This window comes from Macrobrachium nipponense, chromosome 17, assembly GCF_015104395.2.
Source record: "Macrobrachium nipponense isolate FS-2020 chromosome 17, ASM1510439v2, whole genome shotgun sequence".
NCBI classification, from domain to species: Eukaryota; Metazoa; Arthropoda; class Malacostraca; order Decapoda; family Palaemonidae; genus Macrobrachium; species Macrobrachium nipponense.
The window spans coordinates 3608538-3628449 of NC_087210.1; the positions used below are offsets into that span (position 1 = coordinate 3608538).

The following is a 19912-nucleotide window of genomic DNA, read 5'->3' on the forward strand; positions in this document are numbered from 1 at the left end:
TTTGAACTCTCCAAATATTGGTTTTTTTTTTTTTTTTTTTTTTTTTTTTTTTTTACTACATTGAACGTGGTTTCCTAACTTCCGCTCGGGCTAAGTAGCCCGTGACGATCGTTAGACTTTTAATGTCTTGTTCATTTCATAATGAAAATTTCATTACAAAATGTCTGACTTTTAGTGTCTTGTTCATTTCATAATGAAAATTTCATTATATATTTCCCGCTTGCAATGGAATCATGAAGGCTTATCCAGCCTCGCTAAGGAGAAACCGCTGACCGTGACTTCTAATTTTTGAATTTCCGTTTCTTTGCTTTCGTTCCCTGACAGTCCGTACTTCCTACTGTCACTTGTGTTTCGTGAGCCCTTTTCCTTTCTGCCGTCGCCGCAGCCGCCGCCGCTGGAAGCCGGCTAATCATTCCAGCTGGTCTCCGGAAGTAATTAGCTGGAACGCTTCGTCGTCGCTCGATTGGAAGGAAAATGATGCTTGCTGGAATTATAGCTGTTCTCACTTGGCTTCGCGCGTCAATGAGGTTTGAAGGTCAGGGCTGAGACGGGAGACCTCTCGTCTCCGCTCAAGAGTCTGTCGACATCTCCGCTACATCTCTACTCAGAGACTGTCGACATCTCCGCTACGTCTCTACTCAGAGACTGTCGACCATCCCTCCGCTACTACGCTTTCACTATCAGCATCTGTCGACATGTACGTCACGTCTTCCCTCTGAGTCTGTCGACATTGGGCTGCATCTCCGCTCAGTCTGTCGACATCATCTTCGCTTAAAACCTATCGGCATCACCGCTCAGTATCTGTCGGCATCTTCCCTTAGAACCTATCGGCATCTCCGCTCAAATTCCATCTCCTACAGCCTGACCGGAAGAGAGACAGATCTCCAATGGTGAAAATAATGCCTAAAGCAAGCAAGCAAGCAAGCAAGCAATAGGAGCTTTCATTCCAGTAGTACCGAGCAAATACTCATCGATCATCTTTTCACTTTACCGACACGCAATCCATTCGCTCTTTGTTTCACATGCCGAAAGCTGAGGTTGGGGGGGTAGGGGGTAGGGGGCGTGGGGGAAGAGGGGGGGGGTGAACTTATTAAAACACGTATTGATCCCAGAGAGATTAGCGCGCGAAATTGAGGGTTTGGCCATTATCCTTTCGTCCTGAATAACTGTTATTATTCATTACCTCGCGAATATTTGAGTATATTCGGCTTTTCATACGGGTATAAGGTGTCAATAACCATTATACTATACAGATATGCACACTTGTATAGTTGAATTCATTAGGCTATGTATATTTGTATGCAGAGTTCAAATTAAACATTTTTGTTACATAATATAATTAATGTTTATGATGACTGTTACATAAAAATGATTAGTTTAGTATGTCTGTTGCAGAAAAATAATTCAGAGTAAAGTTTTGTATGCCTGTTACATAAAAATAAATCTAAGTTTAGTACGCGTTCTACATAAAAGTAATTAAAGTTCAGTATGCCTGTTACAGGAAAATAATTAAAAGTTCAGTATGCTTGTTACAGAAAAATAACTCGTTTAGTATGCCTGTTACATGAATATGATTTAAGTTTAGTATGCCTGTTACATAAAAGTAATTAAAGTTCAGTATGCCTGTTACAGAAATATAATTCATTTAGTATGCCTGTTACATGAAAATACTAAAAATTTTAGGATGCCTGTTACATAGAAATAATTAATTTAGTATGTAACTAATTTAAATTAAAAGTTTAGGATGCCTGTCACAAAAAAATAATTAGTTTAGTATGCCTATTACAAACAATATGGTAAAGTTTAGTATGCCATTTACGTAAGAATAAAGTTCAATTTGCTCAGCTGGCATCACATTCAAGATCGACTAACCAACAGGGTATTAATGATAAATAACATTAACAAATAGCTCTCATGCCGGCGTGACTTTTTCTCTGCAATCAAGCGAATAATTAATGAATCCGTGCGGACCGCAGATAATTAATTCCCTGTTATGCAAAATGACTTTTTAATGATCCGAGGTTTAGCTAGGTGGTATTAAAGGTGCGATGTATGCGGTTACCGTAAACGGCGACCTCGATATTTTGAACTCTGGCCATTCCAGTTTCCATTAGACAACTGAATAGGAAGACTTGAGTCATATGTTGATGAGGTTCCACATAAACCAAGCCCCGTAGTGGGGTAGTGCCGTCAGTTGACCTCATGCGGTGCACTGTAGGCATTACTTGAGGTTCTTTGCAGCGTGCCTTCCTTAGGCCCCTAGCTGCAACCACTTTCGTTCATTTTACTGTAACTCCTTTCATATTCTCTGTCTTCCATCTCACTTTCCTCGACCCTCTCCTAACAATTGAGATGTTTTCCTCCTGTTACTACACCTTTCTAACCTTTTTATACTTTCAATTTCCATTTCTTCGCTGATTGACCTCATAGGTCCCAGTGCTTGGCCTTTTGCCTAAATTTTATATTCAACTCAACACACGAACCAAGAAGTCCAGAGCATAATATATATATATATATATATATATATATATATATATATATATATATATATATATTATATATATATGGGGATACAATCCACAATGAAGTAAAATCGTCTGTAGATTAGAATATATATTCTTGTACAGGATTAAAGCTTTTGGTGAACAAGACCACAGTTGATGGTCGAAAGCTTTAATCCTGTACAAGAATATATATTTTAATCTACAGACGATTTTACTTCATTGTGGATTGTATCCCCATTTACTTAGAGGTACGACATAGTACCTGGCTTCTGCACATATATATATATATATATATATATATATTATTTATATATATATAATATATATATATTATATATATATATATATTTTATATATTTGTATATATGTGTGTGTGTATATATATATATATATATATATATATTATATAATATATATATGTATATATATATTTATATATATTTTATATACGTAATATATGTGTATATATATATAATATATATATATATATTATATATATATATATATATATTATATATAAATATATAATATATATAGAAAATGCAGACGTTATAGTAGACACACATGCCATCGACCCACTGGTTAAGAAAAGGTGTAAAAATGTCTTCTAAAAGTCAGACAAGAATTTTCGGCGTTCGGGTGTAACCAGCCGTCGCAGTTTTTCATCAACTCAACAGATGGCGGCGCTGTTATCAGCGCTTTACATAAGACAATCATCAGACATCTGTCAACTGCCCACTGCACGGCATGTTGTGCGTGCCGTGTTTGCAAAGGAATGCGATGGATTCATCCCAGAGTTGATTTGCCATAAATTTCTATCGTAGATGTTCAATTTTGTTTTTTTTATTTTGATTTATTTATTTAGTTTTTATCTTTTAGGGCATGTTGTTTGCAAAGGAATATAGTTATATAGTTTAGATAATTTCGTTTAAATGGAGCAAATCAGAGCAGAGGACAGCATTTCATTCGAGAACCTAATTTTAAAAGGGTTTGTTTCAAATGCCCCCAATTTTACATAAGTTCTCCATCCTTATGGCTTCTGTTCAGTTCAAGAGAGGTCGGTCACCTGGCTGCCTTCAGCTACATCTGACTTTTATTTTTTTTACGCCCCCCCCCCTTTTTTTCTAGTTTAAACCCCCCACCCCACCCCCACCCCCACCCGAAGTTTCGGGACCCTTTTGAAATTGGCTGTGTCAGCTCTGCTATAACTTATTTTAAAGTTTCAAAGGTGCCTGCAAAAGTTCTGTGGAAGTCGACGGTGCTACAATTTCTCTCTCTCTCTCTCTCTCTCTCTCTCTCTCTCTCTCTCTCTCTCTCTCTATATGCCCTCTTCTCTCTCTCTCTCTCTCTCCCCTTATGTTCTTTTCCTCTTTTTATTTATAACGTCCTTGAGACTCATTTGTCCTTTGAGTTATATATGATACTATCAATGCATATTTAAACGTAATGTCACCACCGAATAAAGGTAAACTTGGTTTTTCTAACTTAATTTCAGTGTATCCCGTGTAAACATCTTGACTCTCTTTCGATCTACAGGGCTTGACAACCGAAAGCAAACGCTTCATGCAATTTAGCCATGAAAGCATCGGCAGCTTATGTTGTAAGGGAGGCAAGTTGGTAGGGTTCAAAATCTGCTTGGTTCAAGAAACAGCCTTAGCCACAATGTTAACCTCTAGGAAGGGAATGGAGTATAAAATTCAGGCTAAAAGGCCTATCGCTGCGTCATATGAGGTCGTGCAGTGCCGAAAGGGAGATTGAAAGTGAAGAGGTTTGAAAGGTGTAACTGGAGGAAAACCTCGAAGCAGTTGTACTATTAAAAGAATATTGTCAGGAGTGGTAGAAAGTGCGGTGGGCGAGAGAGAATGCAATAATGGTCTTTCTTAAATTATTATGGTGGTATTTTGGTATGATACTAATTTATACTGTATGCATATCTTTAGTAATAGAGCCTAAATTATATGGTGGTCTTTTGGTATCATACCCACTATTATTTTTTAATGTATATATATACATATATATATATATATATATATATATATATAATATATATCTGGTAAGGAGCCGATAATTGCTAAGGATATTTAACATCAGTATCAATTCTACATCAAAACTTGAGCACTGGAATGCTTGGGATAACAGAACCACCCTCTCTCTCTCTCTCTCTCTCTCTCTCTCTCTCTCTCTCTCTCTCTCTCCATCCAGTCACGCATCCTGCTTTCAAAAGCTTCGCAAAACTAGTTTTCAAAAACTCTTAAACTCTTTGTCTGTCCGTCCGCCCTCAGGTCTTAAAAACCACCGAGGCTAGAGGGCTGCAAATTGGTATGTTGATCACCCACCATTCAATCATCAAACATACCAAATTGCAGCCATGTAGCCTAGGTAGTTTTTATTCTATTTAAAGTTAAAGTTAGCCATGATGGCGCAGTAACACAGGCCGCCACCGGGCTTAGGCTGAGAGTTGCGTGGGGCGTGGCTGGGAGTACAGAAAACCCGATTCCGCCTGCCGAAGAAACTTTGACGCATTTTTTTTACTTGTCTTATGGTCTATTTTTATGTTTTTTACTGCTTTTCAGACACTTTCTCACGTCATTCCGTTTCTCATTTCTCCACAAGCGTTAATCATTCCCCCTTTTTTCATTGTGGTTTTGTTAACACATAAATCGCCCTCATTCTCTTGCGGACGGTAAACGCCCTCTCTCTCTCTCTCTCTCTCTCTCTCTCTCTCTCTCTCTCTCTCGTGCATTGTTTGTTCCTTCAGCCTTCTTCTTTTGTCGTCAGGTTATTTTCTCCATTGCGATCTCGAATTCCAAAAAATAACAGGAGACTATAATATCACGTTTCCTGTTTCTTCTCTGCGAGACTGACTCCCTCCCTTCCGCAATCTTCTCTCGCTCTCTCTCTCTCTCTCTCTCTTTCTTTACTCGGTTCCCCCATCCTCCCTCCCCTCACCCTCACCCTCCCCTCCCTCACCTACGTTACTCATTGGATCCATCCTTCTACGGGAGGGTAGTGTCCCTAGCTTAGCCACCGCAGCCGCTGGAGGTATTGATCAGGGAGTGTGCACCAGAGGCGGCTTTACGACCTAAATATAAGGCAAGGGGGTGAGTGTGTGTGTGAGAGAGAGAGAGAGAGAGAAGAAGGAAGGAAGGAAGGAGATGGTCGGAGACTTATATTATCGCTGTGTTTGCCTCTCCATATGGTAGCGAGACCAGCGCCCTGTTCTCTTGCCTTCTAGTAGAACTGCGAATCTGCAGTGTATGTAGACATTAATTTAAGGTTCTTTGCATGGTCCGTTCCTGTAGGCCCCCTAGCTGCAACCCCTTTTATTCCTTTGACTGTACCTCCGTTCATATTCTCTTTCTTCCATCTTTCTCTACCCACTCGCTCCTGACGATTGCTTCGTGATACGGCTGCGAGGTTTTCTTCCTGTTACACCTCTTACTGCCATCTTACAGCCCAACTGCCATTTACCTTTTCAGCGCTAAATGACCTCATAGACCCAGTGGCGTGGTCGGTATGGTGTTGGCCTGCCACCTCGGTGCCCGCGAGTTTTTGATTCTCGGGCATTCCATTGAGGAGTGAGAGATGTGTAGTATTTCTGGTGATAGAAGTTCATCACTCTCGACGTGGTTCGGAAGTCACGTAAAGATGTTGGTCCCGTTGCTGAATAACCTCTGGTTCCACGCAACGTGAAAACGCCATGCAAACAAACATAGACCCCAGGGCTTGGCCTTTGACCTAAATTCTATATTCTGTTGTATTCTTGCATCAACTTTCCTTCATTCTCTCGACGGACCACGTCACGTCTAGACTTCGGTGCCTTGAACTCACCGAGTGCCCCAAGTTCGTGGTTGGTGATGAAGACTTTCAGGGTAAAGTAAGTCAGGTCGTTAGGTAAACAGACCCAGTCTGATAAGTCTGAATAAGCGACCGTAAGACCTGCTACTATTATTGACTTCGATAATGCGTCAGCGAACTCAACCCTTTTGCTGGCGACTTGTGTATGGCTTCCCTTATGCAACTTGAGCCCTTTATAGTCTTTTAAACACCTTTGGCTTTGTGCCTTTCAGTGACTCGACTGAAGGAGAAATATCCTTTGCAGGTCTTTGGAAGTTAATTAGAATTAAATCAGTCGTTATTTAAGCAAGATATAATTGATTAAGTGGACGCCGTTGGGATGTCTGGTTTTCGCTTTTACCGTCAGTAACCTCAAAGTATGTAGAAGTCTCACTTTAGATAGACTTGTGATATTAAAAAAAACTGCAATTCATTTAGTCAGTGTGTCATCCAAGTGTTATCAAACTTGTTGCTCTTAAGATTCAACCATCAGAGTATTATATATTTTTAATTGTTGGTGCTTGCATGAGAATAGAGTTCACGTCGTGGGAAGGATACTTTCGGTTTGTAAAAAAATGATTGGGTGTTAAAAAAAAAAACAGTTTTGTGTACAAGAAACCTATTGACATGGCTACTATTTGTCTGCCCGTCAGCACTTCTTCTGTCCGCCCTCAGTTCTTTAAAAGTACTGAGGCTAGAGGGCTACAAATTGGCATGTTGATCATCCGCCTTCCAATCATCAAACATACCAAATCACAGCCGTCTAGCCTCAATGGTTATTATTTTATATAAGTTTATAAAGTTAGCCATGATCGTGAGTGGCAGCGGTGTATGTGCCAACAACACAGGCAGCCACTGGCCTGTTGTTTAAAATTTCAGGGACCGTGGCTGAGAGTTTTATACAGCATTATACGCTGTACAGAAAACTCATGATGTTGGAGGAGTTGAGTTCGAGACTGGTTGCACGTGGGTGTTTTGAGTACTTGTCAAAATCCCTCACACAAACAGACTATAGTTTCCCCTCTCATGGGGTGGGAACCCTAGGTTATAATCCCACTTGCTCACCCTTGAGTCGTCCTTCGCTGCTTTTCCTTCTTAATGTCCCTCTCTCCCTCCCCCCGCCCCCCTCCTCCTTTCCTGCTTTGTACTGGCTAGGGTTGGAAGGGAGAGCGAAGCCGTACTGATATATAACTTTTCATCACCACTTCGTCAATGAGCTTTACCCAACTTGGAATAAATTATTGGGATCTTTCCTAGTTAGTGACACCCCATGGGTTTTCGGTGGTCGTTATCCAGGACTAATATTCCTTGGGTGTCATTATCTTTATGATATTTACACTCTTTCGTTTATGTTTTGACGGTCATCCCCAACGAGCTTGTGTTACTAAACACGCCTTTGCAAAGGTGGATATATATATAACGGGTTAAAACCTTTGTTAGCCACTAACCAGGACAGATTCAGTGCTTGCCTACGAAATATATTGCATCTTGCTTGCCTGAGGGGAGTCATAGGAGGACGTTAAGCACACCACCAAGTGCTTGAGCAAGCAGACGAAGTTTCCTTATGTGATCTTGGCGTTCAGAGTTACGAGACTTTGCACCGCGTTTGACCATGAGTGTCGAAAATAATTGAGCTCGTATTATGAGACAAAAGTTTGAAAATTGTCCTTAAGGAAAATTAAATACGATGCTAAAATTCAGAGAACGTCTCATTTACTTTGCACATCATTCGGATGTTGTTAGATGCCTAAAACCTTCGCTATTTTTATGCCTCATCTTCAGAGACATTTAGATTAAAATCAGGTAACCTCTGTCCATTTCAGCATCTCTGATGCGACCAAGGTCTCCAAATTTCTAGCTTGGTATTAGAGTAACTGGTCCGCTGGTATTGTGGGTAGTGTCGTGGTATGCCACTCAAATGTAGTGGGTTCGCATCTCCCCCCAGGGCAATGAAAAATCTCTGGCTCTGTATCTTGATCAGTTACTGCTGCAGTGTCGGGGGGAGGGGGGGATCTTTAGCGGTGGGAGGTTGAAACCAACATTCTTTGGAAGCTTCGGTTTGAAATCAATGGCCCCCTCTCTGTTTGTTCCATGCGGTCAGGTTTCATCTACTGAAATTAATAGTAATATAATAATAATAATAATAATAATAATAATAATAATAATAATAATCCTCTTATTGAAGCAAGAGACGAAATACAACAGATGACAAAGACCTCATCATCTGAGATGTAAAATAGTCACCCACAGCCGTGATGTACACCTCTCCTGATTAATAAATTCTGACGAAGGCAAGCATGACTTGTGACATCCTAGTTTAGCAGCAGCATGGCCCCGACAAAGATCTATACATACTTTGCTCTTTAGACCTTGCGTACAATAACATCATCAGGGTCAGCGTTCAGCTCAGTCTCGCCTAGGCGGAAATAGCTTGACTTCGTCACCGCCTGTGAGTGAAGAGAAGCCCCACCGGAATGTCGTACAAGTTCCATAATATTTTCCCGCGGACGTTCACCAGATTTGGAACCCCATAACCTGTCTATTCTGGCACGATACGGCTGTAGCCTGACCTTCCCTGTGACTTATTGGTGCTCAACCTGGCTTGGGTCATGTACCCTTTCACCATATGTCAGAATGTCATGCTTTCTCTCTCTCTCTCCAAAATTGTCCTCCTCAAAAGGTACATTCCAAATAATATGCAACAAAGTGCTACCACAAACACAAAGCTAGCGGAGAGAAAGCCCAGCGTGACCTCTCGGTTGTCTTGACCGATGCGCAGTTGCGTTTTGTGTGATCCTAGAGCCAGTTGGAACCTGCCATTCTGTGGTCACAACAAACCTCCCCCCCTCCCGATACCCTGAAATTCCCCCAATAGGAATTCTCCCTAACTAAGGACCACTGGCTTAGGTAATATCGGATTACATTCCCAATACGACTTCGTCTGCATTAAATGTGCGGCTGTCCATTTCATTTTTGTTAATTCATTCTACTTTTCAACAACTAATTTGACAGATTGTTTTTATACATGGAGTATACACTTAATTGCGTTATTCAGGCTACTTTCAACAACTAATTTGACAGATTGTTTTTGTATATGAAGTAGACACTTAATTGTGTTATTCAGGCTACTTTCAACAACTAATTTGACAGATTGTTTTCGTACGTGGAAGAGACATTTAATTGTCCCATGTTTATGTATAGCTGAGGTTTGAAAATAGTTTTATTTATATTTTTTTGCGATGATGCGAATGAATCAAACACTAATTAGTAATAACTTGGAATGCAAAAACAGCCACGTCCCTTTGCCTCATTAAGAGCCTTTGATAGGATATTTTTAAACCCGGGGTTTAATAATCATATAATATGTTTCGTTTTTTTTATTGTGTGCGTTAAGAACTTTCCTGGCTCTTCGAAAAGATTTGGTGATAAGTATTTTTTTCTATGTAACTGAATTCGTATACGTTATATATTTCTTTTAAATGTTATCTTATATATTTACATTACATACGGTAAACTGACCTTCGTTTTTGCCACTCCTACTTTCTTAACTCACTCACCCACTCCTGAACCTGTTTCACATCCAGATGAAGATAACTGTTCTCCTCCTCTCGCGAGGTCAACTTGGGTCCCTTTTTGGGGGCAAAAGGGGGCCGGGGAGGTATGGGGGGGGGAGGGGGAGAGAAGAGGTCCTTAGAGAGTCCAATCTCGGGACCTTGGAGTAAATGCATAAGAGGGCTTTTAAAGTTGTTCCATGACCGCTTAGAAGGGTCATTCGAGGTCACTTTTATGCCGTGTTTTGATGATTCATTTGATTCCAGTCTAAATCGGGTTACCGGGGGTGTCGTGGGGTCAGAGGGGAGAGAATGGTGATGGGTGGGGGTAGTGTGGTGGCGTTGGAGGGGAGAGAATGGTGGGTGGGTGGGGGGGGGGGAGATTGAATAGCCAAGGTGAAAATCTAGCAGGTTTTTCAAAGACGGTGAATCACCTCATGAACGATGGCTGCCTCGTTTCCATTTTAATTCGTCGTTTTGAACGAATTGTCTTAATTAAGAAAAGAATTTCACAGCAATTGCCTCCTTCCGCGTTCTTGCAGGAGGCTTGCGGTTTTGTGCAGTTACCGTTGTTGAGATCTTGCAACAGAGAGAGGTTGCACGGTAAAAGCAATAGTAAGAATCATTTTTAGTTTTAATGAATTCTCTGAGGTTTAGCATACTTTCCTAAGTTTAACGGTTTCGTTGATAACGGTCGTATTTCTCATTTTGAATAAATAGATACCTTATATTAAAATCTTATGGTGCTCTGTACTCCTATATTCCTCAAAATAAAATTAATTTTTTATTTTTATTTTATTTATTTATTTTTTTAGTGCTTTCGTTAGTAAAGTACATCTAACGGTTTCGCTGATGTCGGCCGTACGTATGTCGCATTCTGAATAAATAGATACCATATATAAACATTTACGATGCTTTGTACTTCTATGTTCCTCAGATTTATTCATTTATTTATTTATAGAACTTTCGCAAGTAAAGTACGTGTAGTGTCAACTTTATTTTTTTTCTTAGAACTTTCATAAGTGAAGTACAGCTAATGTCAACTTCAATTTTTTTTTTAACTTTCGTAAGTAAAGTACTTCTAGTGCCAACTCTAATTTTACCATGCATTTTATAGTAGTGTATACTTCCTTCGTATACAAACGTTAGACATATTGACAAACAATATAGCCTCGTCTCTCACTTGGTGAATTCAGTCGCTGAATGAGAGTGGAAAGAAAAATAAACCTTATGTCTGTGGCAGTGTTTCCCGTGGAAGGAATTGCATCGCATGTGAATTTCTCTTGGTTTATTTGTCCAGCGCCAGGTAAGTGTCCTTATTTACGACCTAACCTTGCGTGACGGTACTTAATTTTAAGGACCAGGGGTACGCTGTCACTTAGTAGAGCCGTGGTAGCGGCAGCAGCAGCAGCAGCAGCAGCAGCAGGAGGGTTTCTGCCTATTGATTATATCACGTGGTAGAGGATAGGGAAGTCAAGGACTTTCATTTGCCTAACGGTTAGCACTCTCTCTCTCTCTCTCTCTCTCTCTCTCTCTCTCTCTCTCTCTCTCTTCTCCAACACTTCACATGTTGCCTTGTGTTTCCCGTCTCCTGATTTTACTTCGTTTCAAGCCAAGTGCCTTCTTTACTTAATATGAATTTTATTTTGTTTCAAGGCAAGTGCTTTCTTAAATTAATACGAATTTTATTTCATAATGTTTATTTTTGTCTTTGTGCGCGCGTATGTAAACGAGAGAGTGTATTTAATGTGCGCACGTACTCCAGAGTAAAAGCATATTCCGTTTAGAGTTTATTTTCTTAGAATATTTTTATTCATTCATCACCATACAAATGAGCGGTTTACCTATTTTTCCTCATTTTTTTTTTTTATCTTTCTTGGACATTTTATTCTTACAACAATATTTTTTTTTCATTTTATTACAAAAAGTCCTTTTACATTGTTACATGAATGTACGTATATTTATATTTATAAAATATACCTTAAAACTAACAAAAGTTACTGAACCACCAAATATATATACTGCAATTATCTACGTCACAGTAAATCATTCATATTCATATCCTAGTCCTTCGGGCCAGATAGACACCTCAGTCAGTGGTCTGGTTAAACTGTTATTGATTGACTTATAATAATATTTAATAGTAATAATCTTTCAACTGGTGGTTGTGCATCACGCTGTTCTCTGCACAAGGGTCTCACTCCATGTCCACTGTGAGTTTCTGCCACACAGTAAGAGCTCTGAATGTATTGTGATCACGGTTTTGTGTTAAGGTATTTTTCGTTGTTCTGGCAATGCTGCGAGACGCCGTGACGTCATCATGATGAATCAGATAATGGGCTTGTTTTCCTTCCTTGAGAAAAATGCCGCAATACACAAGAGATATTTAGTTTCTGGTTTAAATTGAATTTACAGATCTTTCCTATGCATACACTGTGAATAACTGTGCTGAAAAGTAACGTCTTATTGTAATCTAAATAACAAAAGAAATATAGAACGGAAAACGTTATCATCTTAGATTTTTGGTTTTTACTCGAGTTGGTATGTCATGCTTGCTGGTCCCATGTCTATCAAAGAACTTCAAATTTAGGTAAGTTAATTTTGTTATATATATGTATGTATATATATATATATATATATATATATATATATATATATATATATATATTACTCTTTCTCTTTCTCTCTTATATTGGATGTCCTAGACTTGTCAGTTTTCGCTTTTGTATGTACTTAATCTCATTCTTTTTATATTCCACATATTTAATTTGTGTTTAGTGATTCTGATGTTGAAAAGTGAAACTTGTTTTTTTTTTTGTTGGCTTTTAATAAATAGATGATGAACTCATATCCAGTTCATCATAAAATGAAGGCTTGAGTTTGCTTTCATCTCTGATTACGAATACGCCGATTATTAGCTTCGTGTTAATTATTTACAGCGATTTCTAAGTCGAATGCAAATGCGTGTGCATGTGTTGCATATTGAAGAGACACCTTCACGTCCTCCTGGAAGTGGACCAGCAGGTAATCATTTGTAAAGACTTAAGGAATAGCTCGGATAGACGAAATGTTTTTGATTTTTATCTATTGCCTCTATTTTTTTAAGCTTAGACTCAAGGAGACCCTTTTTTTTTCAAATGAGACAACTTCCGTACATCATTTTGAGTCTAGGAACATTTTTGCAAATTAAACAGAAAGAAGTGTTTGTCGTTTATATGTATTCGTTGAGCCACACTTTCATATATAGTTAGTTTTCTAAGGAAACATCAAAGTTTTTTTATATTTTTTTCATTTTTTTTATTTTTTTTATTTTTTATTTATTAAATTTTTTTGGCAACTATTGAACAGAAAGAAGTGTTTGATGTTTATATGAATTCATTGGGCCACACTTTCATATATACTTAGTTTTCTAAGGTAACATTAAAGTTATTTTTATATTTTTCTCATTTTTATTTTATTTATTTATTTATTTTTTGTTGTTGTATGAATTGGTAACACAACCTAAAAAAAAAAAATGTACGGAAGTCAGTCCTGTCTCAGCACCCATCCAATCCCCCACCCCACCCCCCAAAAAGCAAGATGAACCACAACCCCCTGAAGGTAGAAAACGCAGTTTCGGGATAGAAAACGGAATCTTGTTAACCCTTTCCTCTTCTCTTTTCATTGCAGGCGGTGCTGGCAGCGGAATGCGAGACGGAGGTGACGCCGACCATCCAGTCAGAGTTAGCCAGGTAGTGTAGACCCCACACTCGTGACACACGTGTAATGACAGAGAGAAAACGACGATCAATCAATCAATCGTTTAGCCTGGTTCGGGCATTTCCTCTCTCGTTTTTTTTTTCTTTTTTTTTTAATATTAAGATTGGGTACACCCCAAGTGTAGTTGGTGTAGCTTGCTTTAGTTCAGGTGTAAGGGTGGGAATTTGGGGGGGGGGGGAGTGGGGGCATTAGCATAGCCATTTTTATTTTAAGATTGGGTACACCCCAGGTGTAGTTAGTTTAGTTAACTTGGTTTTAAGGTGTAAGGGCTGGAGGATTAAGATTGGGTATACCCAATGTGTAACGGTTAGGGGAGTTAGTGTAGCCAGTTTTTTTTTTTTTTTATTAATTTATTATTTAGCAGAATTGGCGACAGGTGAGATTATGGTAGGCCTAACTTGTGTTGGACGTTTATTTTTATTATTTTATTCTTTTCCCAGTTAGAATTTAAAGTTGCGATATACTTTTTATATATTGAAAATAGCTCATGAGTGCAGAGTGAATGGTTAATCTTTATTTTGCCCTTACAGATTATTTTTCTTCACCATATGTTTGTTTATTTGTTTAGTTTCTAAGTGAAACTCGTAATTTTTTGTTATTGCAGATTAATTTTTATTTGTGTTGTTCATCTCGTAGTTCTAGTTGTATTTTATTACTGTATATTAGTTTTTAATTTATATTTTAATTGTTAAAGAACGATATTTTAGCTCTGAATTATTTTAACTGATTAATAGGTAATTACAGACTCATTTCGAAATCGGGTCTCATTTCCTCATTGCCTTTTGAGACTCGGTTGTGTAACATTTCCAACTTGAGTACAGTTCATTAAACTTAATTTGTGTTGTAAAGTTCAGTGGTTTTATATCATTTCCATGACGAGTCAACTATTTTTAGCTGTTACTCTAAACGAAAGTATGTTTTAGTTGCAGTATAATTTCCTAACAAGCGATTGAAACTTTTCAGCTAAGTTTTACCTGCTTAGAATAACTGCCGACATTGTTTGACTCTCAAGCCTTTGGTAAAAGCTCTAGCTTTGTCGTTAGCTTAGTATTAATTTCTTAACGAGTAAGCTTTTTCATCTCGGTAACGATTTTACCAAAAGATAAATGGCTTTGTGGCACCACTAACTACGACAGACGCTTAATTGGGCCTCCGTGACAATGAAAATTTATTCTAAGCTTTTCCGTACTGGTTTCGTGTCAATGAAACTTCCTGCAGAAAAAAAAAAATCAGTCTGTAAAATAAATCAGAGCTAAAGTATTTGTTTTTTTTTTTATTCTTGATCAACACAGTTTTCAGCTGTTTATTTCATTGTTAATTTGTGTTCATGTAAAATTACTTATTTAAGTTATTGCATATATCATGGTATTTTTTTTCTCCCTCTTTTTGTTACGAATGAATTCTCGTGAGGAGAGGTGAGGTGAAACTGTGGGTGGTTTATATATATTTTAAAAGGAGGCAGGTATTTGTAATGGAAATGTATTGTGTACGCAGTATTTATTATTATAAATATTCATATGTAAAGGGTAGTACTTTAAATGATATGATATCTTAACACTTCATTTGTATTGTGTTACGTAGAAAATGGCATGCGAAAACTAAAACTTCTAATAACACTTAACATATGTTTACATTTGTATATATTTACAAGCGCCTCAGTGGCGTGGTCGGTTTGGTCTTGGCCTGCCACCTCGTTGGTCGCGAGTTCGATTCTCGGGCATTCCAACGAGGAGTTGAGCGTTAGAGATGTGTATATCTGGTGATAGAAGTTCACTCTCGACGTGGTTCGGAAGTCACGTAAAGCCGTTGGTCCCGTTGCTGAATAACCACTAGTTCAATGCAACGTATAAACACCATACAAACAAACAAACATTACATATACCTACATCTGCTCGATGTAGATATGTAATCTTCTTACATATCAGTTCTGATGTGAGGCAGATTGCAATCAGTCGAAAATAGAATTGCAATTTTTTATTTTTATACTTTAAAGATTCCCTCAAAAATTTTTTTTAGTGCAGATATAATAAAGAAGATTCCATCAATTTGAAAATAGAAACTAATTTTTATTCCATCTCATTCTAGTTTTGCATCCATTCGAAGATAAATTCATGATTTTCATCCATTTGAAAATAGTAATCTAATTTTTTAGAAATCTAATTATTTAGAAATCTAATGTGTAATTTATAATTTTATACGATTCCGTCTGAATGTTCTATCCCAGACATTGCTTCGAGCTTAGATGAAAAACCAGACGTGAATTCAAATTCTTTTTTTGAGAATGACACTGTTTTAATATATATATATATATATATATAATAATATAATATATATATATATATATATATATATAATATAAATGATATATATATATATATATATCACATTAATATATAACAGTGTCATTCTTAAAAAAGAATTTGGATTCATGTCTGGTTTTTCATCTAAGCTCGAAGCAAAGTCTGGGATAGAATATATATATATATATATATATATCTTATATATATCATATATATATTATATATATATATATATATATATATATATATATATATATATATGTATATATATATATATATATATATATATATATATATATATATATATATATATATATATATATATATATATATATATATATATATATATTACTCTCTAGCTCACGAAAAGGAAATATATTAAGATATATGGAATTTTGAGCGACGGGAAAGTAAGGGTATTAGTTTGCCGTTAGTTTGGTCAGACTTTTGGTTATCCATTTGGCCGAAGTATATTTTGAGCTATGTCGGGAGAGCTTATATACCGAAAGTTTACCAAACTGTGGAGTTGCGAGGGTTATTTAGGTAGGAACATGATATGTTTAGTATTTATATTGCTGCGTATAGACACATAACATGATCACGGATAATCTAGTTCCATTATTGGTAATATTGACATCGTACTATTAAAAAAGACACACACACACACACATATATATATATATATATATATATATATATATATATATATATATATATATATATAAGCATTAGCTACAAATAATATCTTGTTGGCCTGGTCGGTAACGGCACTGAAGTCCTGATTTCTCTTCTGTCCGCTGGTTCGAATCCCACGAGAGGACGAAATAATTATCAAACTAAAAAAATTCCCCTTCGGTTAACAAATATTAACATATATATTAATTAACAGGTAGAGCGAATTGAATATTATTAAAGGACATTTGTAGCTTAATGCATGTAAATGGAACACTGTGATGTGATAAAGATTCATGTAATATATATATACATATATATTTTATATATATATATATATATATTATATATATATATATATATATATATATATATATATGACAATTATGACCTAAGCCCACTATGTTCAAACGAAGAGGTGACTTCCAAAAGGAAGACCAAAAAAGAAAAAAATAATTAACTAAAAGACAAAATAATAAAGACGCCCATCTACCGTCATCTATGCACAAAACAAATGGCACATGAGCCTCTTTATAATGCGCCCTGGCGATGTTTTGTCATCATCGCCTTTTGTCCTAAACACGGTCAAAATGTAAGCTCAAAGTGAAGAGAGAAAACATTCTCTCTCTCTCTCTCTCTCTTCTCTCTCTCTCTCTTCTCTCTCCAACGTCTGCTATTCTCGCGTTAAGAAAAGGGCCTTTTGTTATGCTTTGACTTTTGTTATTTTGCCTTTGTTCGTGTCTCCTTTTGTTCTCCTCCTCCTCCTCCTCCTCCTCCTCCTCCTCCTCCTCCTACTCCTCTCCAGGAGAATTAGAGAAATACACAGCAGTCTCCTCCTTGTACCGGCCATTCAAAGCATTTGTTCCATGTTATTTTACTCATTTTGGCTGATTCTGAGTGCTTTCATTTGATAATTGTAAATTATTAAAACAATAACTTATATATATATATATATATATATATATATATATATATATAATATATATATAGGAAATAACTGGTAAAAATGTTCTGTTACAACAGAATACCATCCAATAAATAGAGCCCATAAAAAAACCCAAAAATATAGGAGTAAGTAGTATATATTTCAGAGATGCTGTTGTCTCTCTCTCTCTTCAGGTATAGGTAATGAATGAGAAAAGTTACAGAAAAGGCGATATTTTTTATACCCAAGAGATCCCATCCACAGGTAGCCGTTTTTTTTTTGTTGTTTTTTTTTTACCAAGTCACCCCCGCTGATAATTCCTCTTTAATATTCCTAAGCGTTAGTCGAAGGAAGATTTTATCTATGATATCTGAATCCCGCGCACCTTTTGAGAGGTTGTTCATTACATGTCTTTGTTTAATCAAGGCTGACCCCCTCATTTATATATAGTATATATATATATATATATATATATATATTCTATCATACATATATATGTGTATGTATATACATACATGCATTTATATATTATATATATACTATATATATATAATTATATAATGTTTCTGTCTCGCATCGGGATTGAACCGAGGTGTCTCATAAGAAAGGTAAGGGTGCTACCAACCGACCCACACAAGTCACGAAGGAAGTTGGAGCATAATCATACACATTTTGATGTAATGTCGGTGTATATGTGTGTTCGAATATTAACTAACACAAAGTAATCAAGAATGATTCATTCATATTTCAACCCTTTCGCGTATATAGTTTTTGGTCCGTAGGTACCTCGAGGTATTTGAAATGATGTAAGAAAGGTTCTTGTTTCTGATATTCGTGGCCAGATACACAAATAGAAAATACATTATTTTTATTATTTTTTTTTAGCTGCATTGATACCTTGGTTTCATTACTAGTTAAGTGTTACTTTGGTTTCATTACCAGCTAGGTGCTACCTTGGTTTCATTACCAGTTAGGTGTTACCTTGGTTTCATTACCTGTTAAGTGTTACCTTGGTTTCATTACCTGTTAAGTAGCTGGTGACGTGCTTGCCAGCCCTCCTTAACTACTCTTTGTGGGCTCTGTCCCAGACTTCCCATCAAGGAGCTGAAAGTGTTCTTCTATTCGTTTCCATTCATTCTAATTCAATAAAGCCACGAGAATGAAGAAAAATTTCATTTCACGGTAGGAAGCATTTTTTGGGGGGTAAGAGAGGGGGGGGGCGTACCTCCTTTTGTAGTGAATAGTGATAGTTACTTTATATCTCATTCTGTAGCTGTTGATGCTCTTTCGCTCGCTGTTGAGAGAGAGAGAGAGACTGTCTCTCTCTCTCTCTCTCTCTCTCTCTCTCTCCTCCCATGAGATGCAACTACCCCGTTAGTTATGATACTTTAGTTTTCATGAACTATTTTCCTTTCAGACTTGGTCTGTTCTCCCTCTTTACTATTCTGCTTTCGTCATTTTTGTTTATTGTTTCTTGTAGGTGTTAAATAGAGGGGACATTTAGATAAGCCAACCCCACACCCACCAGTGACATTTACCACGTTTAATTGTGTAGCCTGATGACCTCTGCTGAATGGCAGAGTAGCTCTCTTCTCTCTCTCTCTCTCTCTCTCGTCTCTCTCTCTCTCTCTCTCTCTCGCTCTCTCTCTCTCCTCTCTCTCTCTCTGTTTCGCCATTTATTTTTCATTTGGTGAGCGAATATGTATTTGAAGAATATACAAGTTTATAAATCAAGAATAACAAAGTAAATCGAGAATAAACCAAAGAAGCTTGAAGTATATATATATATGTATATATATATATATATATATATATATATATATATATATATATATAGGTCTAATGACAGCTGCACATTTGCAGGTCAGTCATGCGCCCTGCGCGACTGCGCTGTGGTCCAACGGGCTATCCAGGCAGAGGAGATATGGTCGTGCGCATCAATGCATAAACAGCGCGGTTCTATTTGCGTGCGATTTAGAGAGCATATCTATGTATCTATCTATCTATATATATATAATTATATATATATATATTATAATATATATAATTATATATATATATGTATATTATATATACATGCATGTATGTATGTATATTTGTCTATATATATAATCGCAAATGATTTCCAATGTTTTACTAACCCGATCTTATATACAGATTTATTTTATATATATATATATATATTTATATTTATATATATAATATAATAATATATATATATATTATATAATATATATATATATTTAGTTGTGAACAAGTATCGTGTAGCCATAGACCGTAACACTATTTATAAGATAAACTACGTACCTTGGCTTACTGATGAACCAATAATGTATAAACCAAAAAATAAAAATTTCTTCAGAC

At 36.8% G+C, this 19912-nt stretch overlaps 1 protein-coding gene across 50 annotated transcripts in view; it reads left to right on the top strand.

The window, feature by feature from the left end:
- LOC135196123 (titin-like) overlaps positions 1-19912 on the top strand; it is an 856828-nt gene that overhangs the window by 719036 nt on the left and 117880 nt on the right. For all 50 annotated transcript variants that reach the window (XM_064222640.1, XM_064222602.1, XM_064222614.1 and 47 more), the window contains one exon: positions 13562-13623. In XM_064222640.1, coding sequence (XP_064078710.1) covers positions 13562-13623 — 62 coding nt within the window. The remainder of the gene's footprint in view (positions 1-13561; positions 13624-19912) is intronic.